Source organism: Danio rerio, chromosome 4 (assembly GCF_049306965.1).
Source record: "Danio rerio strain Tuebingen ecotype United States chromosome 4, GRCz12tu, whole genome shotgun sequence".
NCBI lineage: Eukaryota > Metazoa > Chordata > Actinopteri > Cypriniformes > Danionidae > Danio > Danio rerio.
The window spans coordinates 45,911,795-45,928,447 of record NC_133179.1 but is presented as its reverse complement, the minus strand read 5'-3'; the positions used below and the strand labels follow the sequence as shown (position 1 = coordinate 45,928,447).

General features: G+C 45.0%; 2 protein-coding genes across 2 annotated transcripts in view; one reads left to right on the top strand and one right to left on the bottom strand.

The window, feature by feature from the left end:
* The window catches only part of LOC101882252 (NLR family CARD domain-containing protein 3-like), a 305,138-nt gene that overhangs the window by 82,247 nt on the left and 206,238 nt on the right, over nt 1-16,653 (bottom strand).
* Nucleotides 1-16,653, top strand: part of LOC103910514 (protein NLRC3-like) — a 64,669-nt gene that overhangs the window by 4,698 nt on the left and 43,318 nt on the right. For both annotated transcript variants that reach the window (XR_012402168.1, XM_073947305.1), the window contains 3 exons: nt 13,504-13,608; nt 14,570-14,654; nt 16,258-16,453. Coding sequence is in view for 1 of the 2 variants with exons in the window: in XM_073947305.1 (XP_073803406.1) it covers nt 13,504-13,608; nt 14,570-14,654; nt 16,258-16,453 (386 nt within the window). In the remaining variant the exon portion in view is untranslated. The remainder of the gene's footprint in view (nt 1-13,503; nt 13,609-14,569; nt 14,655-16,257; nt 16,454-16,653) is intronic.

Sequence of the window (16,653 nt, the reverse complement as noted above, 5' to 3'; positions counted from 1 at the left end):
GGCTATCGTGGTTCATTATACTAACAAATTTGTCCAGCATTCGATCCTGTGCAATATTTGTTTTATTTAAAACAAGCTTAGATTTGCACACCTGTCAGGTTTTAGACCAAATGGGGCACAGCATGTGTTTTAGGATATAACTCAGGTTTTTGAGCACATTTTGTTATTATTATTCATTTTTTCGTTTGCTGGAAATTAGAACTGAATTTAGAAATAGTTTTGAAACAAATCTTTGCGCTTAACAAACTGAATTAATTATTTATAGGTTAATTGATGTCTGTGCATAAAGGTTTCCTTATGCATGAGAGCGAAAGTGAAAGTAGATCATTAATCTCTCATTCTCACGCAGTAGATGCTCTGTTTAACAGTTTTCTGTTAAAAAACTGTTAACTGTTTGCTAGTGAAATGCTCAGTTCCCCTTCGGGGGGAACTTCAGCACTATAAGTGGATTTGATTGTAAAATCCACGCATTGGGAGGTTCGGTTCAGAAGCTACTCGTCTGAAAGAGTATTGAACGGGCCAATTAAGAATGAATTGGCAGCGCAAGCCTGCGCAGGTGAGCGGCATAAGCAATCAACTGAGTATATAAGCTCACCTGGCGCCAGCAGACGCTATCCTTTTCGCTTCAGAGACTTTCTGATCGAGTCGATGAGGGTTCCTCCTGCTGTGACCAGCGATTCTGAGCGAACGAGAGCATTCTCCCGGTCCAGAGTGTGTACACGCAGTGGCAGACGGTCGAGCTGGGTTTCTCCCTTGCCTGGCGTTCTTTGGGTCCGGTCCTCCAGAGCGGTGCGTATAAAGTTGCAAACTTCACAGAAAGAGCAACACAGTCGTGCAGCTTGTCCTTATCAGGACGGCGCTCCGACTGTGCGTTTCTGGATGCGGTGGTTTCCTGTCCTCGGATGATGGGCGCGGGCACTGCGTTACATGTCTGGGGGTCCAGCATGTTAATGCGCTGCTCGCGGGCAGTTCATGTCGTCATTGCGATGCCATGACTGTTGCGCAAGATCGCGGTTAGCCTTTGCAAAAGGGCGAACCACCCCAGTTGTCCCCTGCTCTGCAGCGGGCACTCGGGCAGATCTGAGGGTTTCAGCGAGAGATAATCCGTCGCCCACGGGCCCACGGACCTCCCGCTCCTCTAAGCGCTCCATCCAAGCTTCGGGCGGGGGAAGCGATCCGTCTAACAGATGGTAGCCCTTACGCCCGATGACACCGGAGACCAGATGTCCACTGCGGCATCGGAGGGTGGGCTTTCATTGTCCGATGATGATCCAGACCCGCTCGCCCCCTTCGGGCTGGTGAGCGCTGTCACTACGGATCCTGAAACGGACATGTTAGCCGTGCTTTCCCGGGCTGCTTCGGCCGTGGGTTGGAGATGGTTTATCCCCCAGCTCCGCGGCCGGACCGACTAGAGGGGCGTTCCCTTCTTCCCGGAGGTGCACAGTAGGCTCACGCAGTCTTGTAAAGCACTTTTTTTGCTCGTGCTGCATGTTCCTCCACCCTAACCACTCTTGACGGTGAAACAGCCAGGGGGTATGTGGCGATTCCACAGGTTGAGTGCGCGATGGCGGTAAATCCGCGCGGCGCCTCTTCTTGGCGGGGTCCGCCTCGTCTCCCATCCAAAGCCTGTAAGTTATCTACCTCCCTCGGAGCTAGAGCTTACATAGCTGCGGGCCAGGCTGCTTCCGCCTTGCATGCGATAGCCACCTACCAGCGCTACCAAGCGCAGGCGCTGGCCGAGCTGCACGAGGGTGGGTCCAACCCAGGCTTACGAGCTTCGCACCGCCGCCGACTTAGCTCTTCGGACTACTGAGTCCGCTGCGTGTGCGTTGGGGAAGACGATGTCCACATTAGTGGTCCAGGAGCGCCACCCCTGGCTGATATGCGCAAAGTCGACAAAGTCCGCTTTCTTGACTTCCCCATATCCCCAGCCAGGTTCGGCGACACTGTCTGTGAATTCACCCAGGAATTCAAGGCGGTGAGAGAGCAGTTGGTGGGTGATGTCTTATCGGCGGTCCGTAGCCCGCTCCGCCCGCCGTGCCATTCATACCTGCTCCTCGCCGAAGGCGCCCGCCTACGAGAGCTGCTCCGCCCCCGCACACGCCTCCGGCGAAGCGAGCGCGTCGGGCACCTCGGAAGCAGGCAGCCCCCCTGCCCAGAACGCCGCTAAGTCCGGCAACGGACCGCGAAGCGCCCCTGGGACAGGCCATCTGGAGAAGAGGGAACTTGCTCTTTCCCCGCTGGAGGGCGGGGCCCCATTTCCAACGGCACTTTTTACTGCCATGAAAACATTATGAAAGGGCACTTTTCACTTCCCCAGATGTGACAGCCCGAAATCTGGCAGTCTGGGACGCTATGCTTTCTAGCTTGCAGATTCGGTGCGTTTCGCCAGTGGCTCACGAGCGCTGGGAGGACGGTCTCCTTTCTCCCACCCCTCGAGCCTCCCCTCCGGAGCTTGGGTTTGGAGTGAGAGCAAATATCTCACCTCCAGCTTTTCCATGGGACCCGCGAGCTTCCCGGATCAGCACACCCACTCCGCGCTGCCCCACTGCTGGTACGTCAGCGATTGTAGCGATGAGTCCATTAGCGAGAGCTCTGCCTGCCTGGTTAGCGCGGGCCAGCTCTTCGCGGTGGCTCATACGCACAATCAGACTCGGCTATGCGATTCAGTTCGCGAAACGGCCCCCCAAGTCACGGGTGTGTATTCACCAGGGTCAGCCCCCTGTCCGCCCCTGTCTTGCTAGAGGAGATTGCTGTCCTCCTGGCGAAGGATGCAATCGAGCCGCTCCCTCCAGCTGAGATGGAGAGCGGGTTTTACAGCCCACGCTTCATCGTGCCCAAAAAGAGCGGTGGGTCACGGCCAATCCTAGATCTGCGCGTTTTGAACTGCTGTCTGCACAAGCTGCCGTTCAGAATGCTCACGCAGAAGCGCATCCTCCGGTGCGTTCGTCCTCTGGGTTGGTCTGCAGCATTAGACCTGATGGACGCGTATTTCCATGTCTCCACTCTTCCTCGCCACCGACAGTTTCTGCGGTTTGCGTTTGAAGGTCGAGCTTGGCAATACAAAGCCCTCCCCTTCGGGCTCTCTCTGTCTCCGCGGGTCCTCACCAAGCCCGCGGAGGGTGCCTCAGCGCCCCTTCGGCTCGCGGGCATCTGCATACTCAATTTCTTTACGACTGGCTGAATTTTGCCCTCTCTTTTGATTATGCACAGAGTTGATTATGCACAGAGACAAAGTGCTCTGGCACTTCCACCTGTGGGGGTTTCAGGTCAACCGAGAAAAGAGCAAACTCGCCCCCATGCAGAGGATCTCTTCTCTCGGGCTGGAGCTGGACTCGGTCACCATGGCAGCGCGCCTCTCCGGAGAGCGCGCTCAGCTGATGCTGTACTGTCTGAGAGAGCTCGACAGTAAAATAGTGGTCCCACTGAAACTATTTCAGAGGCTCCTGGGGCATATGGCATCCGCAGCCGCTTCATGCCGCTCGGATTATTCTATATGAGACCACTTCAGCACTGGCTTCACGATCGAGTCCCTAGACGCGCATGGCACGCGCGCGCACACCGAGTCTCTGTTACTGCGCTGTGTCGCCGCGCCCTCAGCCCTTGGAGCGACCCCTCGTTCCTACAGGCCTGGGTGTCTCTAGAACAGGCGTCCAGTCTTCCAACACGGGCTGGGGGGCTGTGCGTTGCGGGCATGCGGCTGCGGACCTGTGGAAAGGTACCCAGTTGCATTGGCATATCGCCTGGAGCTGTTGGCAGTGTTCCTCGCTCTCCACCGTTTTTTTCCGGTGTTGGAGCGGCAACACGTGCTGGTCAGGACGGACAGTACGGCGGCGGTGGCGTATATCAGCCGTATAGGGGGTATGCGCTCTTGCCGCATGTCTCAGCTCGCCCGCCGTCTGCTCCTCTGGAGTCATCCGCGGCTGAAATTGCTGCACGCCATTCATATTCAGGCAAGCTCAACCGTGCAGCCGATGCGCTTTCACGGCAGCCTTGCGTCCTGGAGAATGGAGACTCCACCCCGAGTCTGTTCAGCTGATATGGGCGCGATTCGGGGAAGCCCAGATCGATCTGTTGCTTCCCCCGAGATCGCTCATTGCCAGTTGTTCTTTCCCTGACCGAGTGCTCTCGGCACGGATGCACTGGCTTACAGCTGGCCTCGGGGCACGAGCAATACGCGTTTCCCCAGTGAGCCTGCTCGCGCAGTTACTGTGCAAGGTCAGGGAGGACGAGGAACAGGTTGCTGGTTGCGCCCCTCTGGCTCAACCGGACCTGGATGTCAGAGCTCTCCCTCGCGATAGCCCTCCCCTGGCAGTCCCTTCGAGAGAGCACCTACTCTCTCAGGGACAGGGCACCACCTGGCACCCTCGCCGATCTTTGGAGATTTTTAGACGCGAGGAAGACTTAGGTAACCTCCAATTGCGGTGGCTAATACCGTCACTCGGGCTAGAGCCCCCTCCCCGAGCGCGCCTATGCCCTGACGTGGAGTCTATTCACTGAATGGTGTGTCTCTCGCTGAGAAGACCCCCGTAATTTGCCAGATCAGCGTTGTGCTTTCTTTACGCCGAGAGAAGCGGGAGAGCAGGCTGTCGCCCTCCACACTCAAGGTTACGTGGCTGCCATCTCCGCTCTCATAACGCGGTGGCTGGCAGCACCGTGGGAACGCATAACCTCATCATCCGGTTCCTCAGGGGCGTTAAGCGAATTAATCCACCCCGCCCCCTCTCATGCCCTCTTAGGATCTCGCCCTCGCTACACAAGCCGCGTCAGATCCCTTCGATCCTCGACTCAGTATATTTCTGTCCCTGAAGACAGCTCTGCTGGTCGCGTTGATATCGATTAGAGGGTCGGGGACCCGGAGGCATTTTTCGGTCAGTGACTCGTGCCTGTAATTGGGCTGGCTTCTCTCACGTCCTGAGACCCCGCCCGCGATATGTGCCCAAGGTTCCTACCACTCCATTTTAATACGAGGTAGTGAGCCTGCAAGCGCTGCCCTCGGAGGAGGCAGACCCAGCCCTTCTTTATTGTCCAGTTCGCGTTTTGCGTATTATCCGGACCGCACTCAGAGTTTAGATCATCTGAGCAGCTCTTCGTCTGTTATAGCGGTCGGCAGCAGGGAAGTGCCGTACCGAAATAAGTTCCCACTAGATTGTGGATGCCTTTCTTTCACTATCAGAGCCGAGATGAGCCGCGTCCCCCGAGAGCGCGTGCGCACTCCACTCGGAGCTTCGCATCCTCTCGAGCGCGCGCACGCGCCGCCCCTCTAACAGACATCTGTAGAGCTGCGGGCTGGGTGACACCCAACACATTTGCAAGGTTTTACAATCTGCGAGTGGAGCCGGTTTCCTCAAGGGTATTAGGTAACCCTTGGTGATTGAGGAAACAATTCGGTAGGGTGTTGAAACACGCTTGCTGCGCCATTTTCCCTAACACGGAGATACGTGCGCCTTTTTATCTGTCAGTAAAGTTCCCCATCAGGTGAGCCCTGCAGATTCCTCCGTGGCCCCCAGCACTGACTCAGCGGAGGAGTCACTTGCTGGCCCACTACGTTGTAGGTCTGCCCGCTGGTCAGCCCGCGTTTTGGGTAAAGGTGCCTGCTATGCGTGTTCCCCACTAGGCGATCCCATATGCTTATTCAGCCACGGTTAAGTCCCCCCCCCTGGGCGGACCCGTGTCTTCCCTCCCCGCTAACCACTCTTTTGCTATGCGTACTCCCCCTTTTTAGGGCTAGTCCATATGTAAATTCTGCCATCTATCCCCCCTTGGGTAACGGATGGCCTCCGCAGCGTCCTCCCTATCGGGATTGCACGCTTCCCAACGTACTGTCGTATTTTCCTAGAATTATCTAGATGCTCACGACTTCCCAAAAAATATATATAAATCCGTAAAACTTCTGTTGAAGTAGGATAAATTAGGGCCAGGGACACGTTGGAGGACCGCGCCCCCCATGATGTGGGTGCGTCACGCTTGCTTGACTATCTCCTAATCGGGGGTGTTGGTAAGGTGCAGTCATTATGGCGCTTTCAATGGGCTCCCAATGCGTGGATTTTACAATCAAATCCACTTATAGTGCTGAAGTTCCCACCGAAGGGGAACGTTCGAGGTTACTAAAGTAACCCTTCGTTCCCCGAGGAGGGGAACGGAAGCACTATACTCCGTCGCCATAATGACTGTCCCTTAGCTGTTGAAAGTCTCTTCAGCTTAAAAAGGATAGCGTCTGCTGGCGCCAGGTGAGCTTATATACTCAGTTGATTGCTTATGCCGCTCACCTGCGCAGGCTTGCGCTGCCAATTCATTCTTAATTGGCCCGTTCAATACTCTTTCAGACAAGTAGCTTCTGAACCGAACCTCCCAATGCGTGGATTTTACAATCAAATCCACTTATAGTGCTTCCGTTCCCCTCCTCGGGGAACGAAGGGTTACTTTAGTAACCTCGACCGTTTTTCCACTTAGACTTACTTTACGTCCTGTAAATAGCAAATGCGCTTATGGCACGATGCAGCTGGCTCTTAAAGGGAATGGGAGATGAGACTCTGATTGGTTTATTCTCAAAACACACCTATAACTCATTAAGAAAATAAAGTCAACCTTTTTAGACCATGCATCACAGCGCAAAGTGGATTTTCCCGTCCGTAAATTATCAAAAATGGATTCTGACATGCCCTGAAAGCGTTTGCGCCCTGCGCTTTCCGTTTCGTGCATCGACTGTCAAAATAGAGCCCAATGTCTTGTTGGCCCCCTACCTGGACCCGCACCCCTATAGTTGAATAAAAAACTTGATTAATACAATATTTAAAAAATTAAATTCATCTATAATGTATTGCCCACATGTTTACAATTAAATGTTAATCAAAGGCGGCAACATCAAGGCTCTTCATCAGCCGTGTGGCTCTAAACGTTACTTGCTTTGTGTCAGCCTTTTTAATTAAATAAATATGTATTTTTGGAGCCTTGGTGTTGCCGCCTTTGATCAACATTTAATTTGCACTTTTTGCTGTTTTTTGGCTGAGCACCCAGTTAAGAGGAATGTGCGTGCTTTTGTACAGTTTTTTCCATGTTTAAAATAAAATTAGGTAAAATCTTTGTAGACTAGAAATGTTCTGTAAATCATTTAACACATTTAAAACACACTTTAAAAAATAAAATACCAATACAACTAATGAAAATTAATGAATTTAAATATACTTGTTTAAGTTCACAGAAGCAGTATTAATATATATATATATTTATATACATACATATATATATACATATATATATATATATATATATATATATATATATATATATATATTGTTACGTGTTTTATGATGTTAAAGTGGGATGCTGTAACATTTAAGTGAGACAGGTGTAATGTGTGCGACAGATCAATAATGAGGCAAGATTCAGTAACTCTCATTTAAAGCTTTTACTCTATAATTGAATTGAAACATGTAACAATAATAAATGGGGGAGAAAAAAAACAAACAAACATTTATAATTATTATCTTTAAACAAGAACAACGAGTGTAAGCCAAATCAAAGAAATTAACAAAACAAAACAATCCTTAAATCTAATGTCTAAACTAGGCGTCAAAAAGAAACACAAATAAAAACCGAGATCTTCAGTGTGTACGACACCCGAACTAAACTAATCAAACTACAAAACTCAAAAATACACGGGTGGCAAAACACTCAAACTAATCTAACAAAACATCAATCTAAAGTAAAACAAAACAAAACGGATAAGTCCGCTAAATCTTAGTTTAGAATCACACAACCATCATCATATGTTACTTAAAGCCAACAAAGTTCAACAAGCAACTCGAATTATCACAGTAACTGAGCGATCACAAAATAGACGAAGCATTTGCACAAACAAATTGCGTGGAGCACAAAGGGTACGCCGAGGCAGGGCGCACACCACACACTGGACTGACAGGGCTTTAAATACTTGTGACTCGTCCTGGGATTGGTGGAACCGGAGAGCGTCATAATGATGATGGACAGAATATTAAACCAATAAGAAACCTAGGGTTGAGCAAACGGAGAGGAGGGTGAAAAAAACAGGAAAAAAAAAACATAAATCATAACACTCCCCTGCTTAAGATAAAACTATAATGGATGAAATTCCAAAACAATATAGTTTTAACAAATTTTACTTTCAACCACTTTTTCTTCACACTCTAGATAATGCATCGGCCAGTACATTTTCTGATCCTTTTTTATGTTTTATCATCAAGTTGTAACCTTGAACGATCAGAGACCAGCGCATAAGCCGTTGGTTCTGATTGTGCATACGGGACAGAAATACCACAGGGTTATGATCTGTGAAGACAGTTATGGGCAGATTACTAGAACTCAAATAGACATCAAAGTACTGCAATGCCAGTAGTAACGCTAACGTTTCTTTTTCGATTGTGGAATAATTTAACTGTGCTTTATTAAACTTGCGTGAAAAAAAACAAATTGGATGCTCTATACCGTGCGTATCTTCCTGAATGAGTACCGCGCCCGCTCCCACGGAGCTTGCGTCCACCTCCAGCGTAAAAGCCTTCTCATAAACTGGTGCTGCCAACACAGGATCACTGCATAGTAAAGATTTGACGCTTTCAAAGGCTGCCTGGCATTCATCAGACCACTGGAACACACGTGAAGGGCTAAGGAGGGAAGTTAGAGGAGAAACGACAATGGAAAATTTTTTACAGAAGTTCCGGTAAAAACCAGACATTCCCAAAAATCTACGCAACTCCTTGCGTGTGGTAGGTACTGGAAACTCAGAGATAGCACTCACTTTCGCTCCAATAGGCTTCACTTGTCCTTGCCCCACTTCTTTACCCAAATATGTTATTGTGGCTTTCCCGAAATCGCACTTAGCAAGATTCAAAGTTAGCGATGCTTTCTCAAGACGCATAAATACTTCACGAAGCGTTGAAACGTGTTCCGACCAGTCAGTGGAATAGATCACACGATCATCTAAATACGCATTACAATTACGCACTCCCATAAGTACAGTGTTGATGAGTCGTTGGAATGTTGACGGTGCGTTACGCATTCCGAATGCCATGACGCAGTACTGCATGAAGTCATCAGGGGTTACAAAAGCAGAGATGTCCGATGCGCGATCAGATAACGGTATTTGCCAGAAACCTTTGAGTAAATCCAACTTACTGACAAATTTAGCAGTTCCAAGTGCATCTACGCAATCTTCCATGCGTGGTAACGGAAAACAATCAGGTACAGTCAGAGCATTCACCTTACAATAGTCTGTACAAAATCGCGCCGATCCGTCACTTTTAGTCACCAGTAGACATGGAGAACTCCAAGGACTGCAGCTTGGTTTGGCTAAACCATTCTCACGCAAGTATTTTACTTCAGTTTGCATCACAGAACGTTTCACGGCATTAACTCTGTACGGATGTTGTTTCACAGGGGCTGAATTACCCACATCAATATCGTGTTGCAATACTGTAGTGCAAGAAGGAACGTCACGAAAAAGTAAAGGAAATGCCTCTATAAGCGCTTTAATGTCACATCTCTGAGCATCAGATAGATGAAACAGAGAAGAATCTAAATCAGCCAGGATTTCGGAGTTTTTAAAACGTGCACATTGTTCGTACGTGTGTCTAACTTTCACGCCATCATCTTCGTGATCAGACATTACATCACAGACCAGCGAAGTGACAGGTGCATCAGAGAGCGGCTGGTCTAATTTCGCCTCATTATTAGATGCCTCTCGAACATAAGTTTTCAGCATGTTTACATGACACACGCGAGTTTTCTTGCGGCGATCCGGAGTACCAATTACATAATCTGTGCAACTCAATTTTTTAATTACCTCGTACGGTCCCGAAAAACGTGAAGATAGTGAAGAGCCAACAACAGGCAATAAAACGAGCACTTTATCGCCTTCTTTAAAATCGCGCACAACAGTTTTCCGATCAAAGTGAGATTTCATGGTTATTTGTGCACTCACTAAGGCTTCTTTTGCAGCAGAGCAAGCATTGTGAAGACGTTCGCGAAATCTACTTACGTAATCAAGCACAGTTGTTTTTTCACTAGTCTCCTGAGATAACATCTCCTCTTTCAGCATCTTAATCGGGCCCCGAATTGAATGAGCATACACCAGATCTGCCGGGCTATATCCTAAACTTTCCTGCACGGCTTCTCTCACAGCAAATAAAACTAGAGGTGTCCCCTCATCCCAGTCTTTACCAGTTTCAAAGCAATATTTTCTGAGCATTGATTTTAAAGTCTGATGAAATCGTTCCAAGGCTCCCTGACTTTCTGGATGGTATGCACTTGAAGTTCTGTGGGAAATCTTTAGAGTTTTCAACACTTGTTCAAATAGATTAGACATAAAATTTGTTCCTCTATCAGACTGCACAACTTTGGGCAGAGTAGTTTTGTGGCAATAAAAACACTCCCTTACCTCTCGAATTTGTGCATTTTTATTTTTCAAACGAGACTGATCTTTTTCAACAGATGGAACAGAATTTTTCTCAGTACGAGCTAACAGAAAAACATTTTTGTGGGTTAATGCGAATTCGTCAGCAGAAACAGAGGCTTGAGCCAGAGAAGTTACCTTCTGTTCATTAAGATAAATTACAACACGCTCCGGAATACAATTCTTGAACTCCTCCAAGAGAATTAATTCACGTAACGCTTGAAAATCGGAGACTTTATTCGCTGTGCACCACTTGTCAAACAATATACCTTTTTCTCTCGCAAATTCAACATAGGTCTGATTAGAATGTTTCTTATGCATTCTAAAACGCTGTCTATACGCCTCAGGTACGAGCTCATACGCTCGTAAAATTGCCGCTTTAACAACGTCGTAGTTTAAGCTGTCCTCTAAGGACAACGCAGAACATACCTCTTGTGCTTTTCCTGTTAACCTGCACTGCAACAGTAAAGGCCAAACTTCCTTAGACCACTTCAAAGCGCAAGCAATTCGTTCGAATACATTAAAATAGGAGTCAACCTCAGTCTCTCTAAATTGAGGTACAAGAGAAATATGTTTACTCACATCAAACGTCCCGACAGATGATGTCACGGCAGATGAAAGAGCCGCATTCTGCGCTAGTTGGCCAGGAGAAACAGGTGCATGCCTGGCTGCATTCAGTTCAAGCTCTCGCAACTTGATTTGCGTCTCCGACTCTATTTCAAGCCTGCGGATCTCAAGTCGCAGCTCTCTCTCAGCATGACTCTCTCGCTCACGCTCTTCTTTTTGGAGTCTCGCAATGCGAGTTTTGAGGCGCACATCACCTCCCGATTCAACCTCTGAGGGTGAAAAAGGTTCGAAGGGCGGCAAAACAGCTTTAGCTTCGTAGCCCTCCGCAACAGCTGTTTCGCTCGCTTCCTCCGCACCTATGTGAGCAGAGTCAGCAGACACATAGTCAGCGCCAGGTGAGCTTTCAGCCAGCACCAATAAACCCAGCTCCTTTAAATGTCGGACAATGACTCCTTTTATTTCACGCTTTAACTGTTGTCTACTAATTTTAATTTGGAAATGCTCAGCAATTTTTAATAAATCATCTTTTCGAAAGGTATCCAATTGTTCAACAGATGGTGCACTAACGAAACTGTTTAAATCAAACTCAGCCATACTGATATAATGCTCTAAAACTCCACGCAATCACTAATCTTCGTTCACTCAAAACTCAAAATTGATCCGCCGTCAAACACACATTGTCTCACCTCATCCCATAAAGAGATAAATTTAAATATAATCTCACCGCTGACACCAATTAAATGTTACGTGTTTTATGATGTTAAAGTGGGATGCTGTAACATTTAAGTGAGACAGGTGTAATGTGTGCGACAGATCAATAATGAGGCAAGATTCAGTAACTCTCATTTAAAGCTTTTACTCTATAATTGAATTGAAACATGTAACAATAATAAATGGGGGAGAAAAAAAACAAACAAACATTTATAATTATTATCTTTAAACAAGAACAACGAGTGTAAGCCAAATCAAAGAAATTAACAAAACAAAACAATCCTTAAATCTAATGTCTAAACTAGGCGTCAAAAAGAAACACAAATAAAAACCGAGATCTTCAGTGTGTACGACACCCGAACTAAACTAATCAAACTACAAAACTCAAAAATACACGGGTGGCAAAACACTCAAACTAATCTAACAAAACATCAATCTAAACTAAAACAAAACAAAACGGATAAGTCCGCTAAATCTTAGTTTAGAATCACACAACCATCATCATATGTTACTTAAAGCCAACAAAGTTCAACAAGCAACTCGAATTATCACAGTAACTGAGCGATCACAAAATAGACGAAGCATTTGCACAAACAAATTGCGTGGAGCACAAAGGGTACGCCGAGGCAGGGCGCACACCACACACTGGACTGACAGGGCTTTAAATACTTGTGACTCGTCCTGGGATTGGTGGAACCGGAGAGCGTCATAATGATGATGGACAGAATAATAAACCAATAAGAAACCTAGGGTTGAGCAAACGGAGAGGAGGGTGAAAAAAACAGGAAAAAAAAAACATAAATCATAACAATATATATATAAATAAATAAGGGTATTTTTAAAAGTAAAACTTCTACAAACTTATAATGCATCTGATTTGGCTATAACACCTCTCCAATCCAGTTCTGTGAATCTGAGTCCTCCATAATACACACACTTACTAATGATTCCTATTTCTTCATGATGAAGAGTACGCAAAATCTGATATGTAGTGGGGGGAAAATGGATTTGAACAAGGTTTATGATCGATCACATCAAATCATGTCGCCAATTGCTTTACGAGCTACGCCACTCACGCTGCTGTCTGCTGCGCTCTTTAGTCATGATGTCTCTGTCAGTCAAACGGTGATGGGTTGTAAATCGCTTAACTAGCTTATTCCAACGATCTGCGCTATTTACACTTATCCTAAATAGACGCTGCAAAATCTGCATTTTCCCCCCTCGCAGGGGCCCCAAGTGCATACGGGCCTCTAGGTCTATGCCCATAATGCCCATTGGTTAATTCGGCCCTGTCTGATATGAATGTAATGAAAAAGGACAAATCACATCAAAACCTCTCCCTTTCCTTGTCAAACTGTAGACAGAAATAAAATAAACACGATCTGTCTACGCTATTATTTTTTCAGACATCCAAAAAATGAACACAACCTTACAATACAACACTAGTTAGAGTATTCAGCAAGATCAGAGACTCCAGTTGTGAGCAAATAATGAACAGTTTGAAGTGTGACACAAGTAATGTTTCATTAAGTCCACTGAACACTTAAACTAATCTAACATACATTCAGCTGCTCAAAAAAGAGGCAATACAATTGATGAATAAAGTTATAGCACTAGCAAATAATTAATTATTCATAAATTCCATATGAGCTAATTGTGTTACAAAGAGACAATCAGGAGTACTGGGGCTGATGGGAAATGAAGTCCAGGAAGATAAAACACTGTGCCCTCTAGTGTTCATAAGAGAGACTGCAGCAGGTGGTGACGCTCCTTTTCCTCTGGTGTGTTTGTGTGTTCAGTGTGAGATCAGGATCCTGTGTGTCCAGCTCTGTGTCTCTGAAGAGTGACCAGTCAAAAAAATATCCACCAGACCTCAGAGAGGAAACACCATCATCTGCTGAAAGGTATTCAGTGTTTTACATTATTGCTCACTCATGGACTGTTTTGAACATATTATTTGAACAATCCAATAGAGAGAGCCCTTCCTGAATGACTTTGGTGGCTCATTAAGACATTTACAGACTCCTGGTGGCAGATTTAGTTCCTGATCTTATAATTATTTTTCATTAAATCATAATTTAATATTTCCATGTCAATTTAACACACACACATATATAGAGAGAGATGATTCAATTCAATTCAAGTTCTTCATCCTCGTTTCCTCACTTGTGGATATAAAAGATGTTTACAGCCAAAACTGTTCAGTAAATGTGTCTGAATACAGATTTGAAAAATAATCATAGCTGTTGCAGCTTTAAAGTTTTGTGTAATAATAAACTGTAAAATCAATATATTTCTGTCTACAGCTACTTTCCGAAGTCTTTCAGTTGCTGAGCTCAATAGTGACGTGTGTTTAGTGTGTGATTTCTCATCTAGATATAATATGTGACGCAGCAGTGGCACTACAGAATGTTGATTATTTTCAGTGTTTGCAAGATATATGTCTGTATTTGGGGGCAGCACAGTAGCTTAGTGGTTAGCACTGTTGCCTCACAGCAAGCAGCTCACTGGTTCAAGTCCTGGCAGGGTCAGTTGGTGTTTGTGTGTGGAGTTTGCATGTTCTCCCCGTGTTGGCGTGGGTTTCCTCCGGGTGCTCCCGTTTCCCCCACAAGTCCAAGCACATGCGCTGTAGGGGAATTGATCAACTACATTGGCATTAGTGTACGAGTGTGTGTGAATGAGTGTGTATGGGTGTTTTAAGGGCATCCGCTGTGTAAAACATTTGCTGGAATAGTTGGTGGTTCATTCTGCTGTGGCAACTCCTGATAAATAAGGAACTAAACAGAAGGAAAATGATTGAATGACTGAATATCTGTATGTGTTTGCCTGTAAATGTGTAATTACAGTAGTTTTATATGTTAACAGTGTTGAATATGAGTCAGCAGATTCAGGAGACGAGACTCACAGGAGACACAAGAGCTTCACAGACAATCTCCAGTCCATCTTCCAGGTAGGAAAAACTCATTTTGAGTCATAAAATCAGTGAAATAGCAAAAAGCTGCTTTCTAGTTATCACAACTTTTTTTTTTGCTTTTATTTGTTTATGTAATAATAATAATAATAATAATAATAATTATTATTATTATTATTATTATTATTATTATGTCTTTCTGGAATGATTTAATGTTTCTGCTTCTTCAAAGATGATGCACTAGACATGCATACCGTATCTTCATATTACATTATCTGCAGGGATTGACTTTTGAAAGTAATAGTAAATCTCTTGCAGAAAGGACACATTAAAGCATAAGCAGATCTTCATCATTCTTCATCATCTCATTCATTCATGCAGCAGCTTATTTTGAGCCATACAGAACTGTGCTTTAAAATGGTGACGGTTGAGGGAATATTATTGTAAACAGTGAGATATTTTACATGATATATAATAATGAATGTGCATTATTTATGAGTAGGGCAGAGTGATGCATTCAATATTAGCGATAATATTGGAATAATTTTGACGACGATGTAAATTTTTTTAAATATCACCCATATTGATTATTTTAATATTAAGCTCCCCTTAAGCTTTGCCGTGTGCACTGGAGGCATGAGGTGAGGGAGGGTCTTATTTAACACATTTCTGAAATGCAGGCTGGAGACGACAAACAGCACAGTAGAAACAGACGGGAGGAGATGATGAATTAGTCCCCAATAGAAACACACTCTGTAATTTCAGGATGGTCACAAAACACTCTTAAAATACTCGTCATGTGATTAGCTGGCTGATGAGCTCAGAGTTCTGCTTTGCACTCTTTTCATACAGATTTCTAAAATAAAGAGCATTTGTTTTCTAAATGAGTTTGCTCCTGAAGATTCAGCTGTTTTCTCTGACATGTTTGCCAGTCATGTTGACAGAAGACACAGAGAGAGAAACGACTCCCTGTCAGTTTTACTCATTTTACAAGAACATATAGTTTAGTTGTAATCATGAATGTACACAAATAAAAATGATAATAACCTTCAGATCTGTGTTTGTCCCATCAACATGATCAAAATGAGTATTTCAGCTCTTTTTATGGAGATTGACATCATATATCTGGTGTGCATTATTCTCTGATAATTCAACAGACCAGAGTCAATTTCTCCATATATCAGTGTAATAGACGTATAAACACAGATGGCTTGGTTAAAACAGGACTACATAGTGTGTTGGACTAGTCATTTAAACATCTTACTCAGAGACGGTGTTGTGTTTTGGTGTGATTTTTGTCTTTTGTAGCTGTGAAATATCTGAAATCATTCAGCAGTAGTGATATGTAAAGGGGCTCACACACCGCATGTGCCACTTGGCACCACACAGCGCAGCACCGCCACACACAGATTTCTATTAGGGTGCCTAGCTCTGACTCAGGACACTTCATATTCTGTTTCACCATCTGAATATTTTTATTTTAAATAACATGTGAATGTGTGCGTCTGGTGTGGGATACTTCTAGCTGTCATGTTTGTGCTGTGTCGCAGTATTTTCATTTATTGAGTATTTTGTGGATAAACAACTGTGTGTGAATGAATGTTTTGTTTAAATGTTGTTCTTCTCTTTTCTTCACTCATAGAATCTTGAGAGTAAAATGTTCAGATTACTGAAGAATGAACTGGAGAAATTTAAGAAAATCTTACAAGAAGAAAACAGACAAGAGTTTGTGAAGGAGTTTAATGAGAACAGAAGCAGTATCACAGAAGCAGCGCTTGATCTCACACTCTTCTTCCTGAAAGAGATGAAGCAAGATCAAGCTGCTGATACTCTCGTGGGTAAGAGACTCATGGATAGACCCACACGAACCTGCAGATTTCCACAGATTTATAACCTGTCATTGAGTCTATTTATTTACTTCTGTGCATTTTTATTTATTCAGTTTTTATTTAATTTCAGTAATATTGTTGCCTAATATGAAAATGTTCATATGATTTATTTACAGTGCTGTTTGTAAAGTCATATTTTCTGTCCTTTA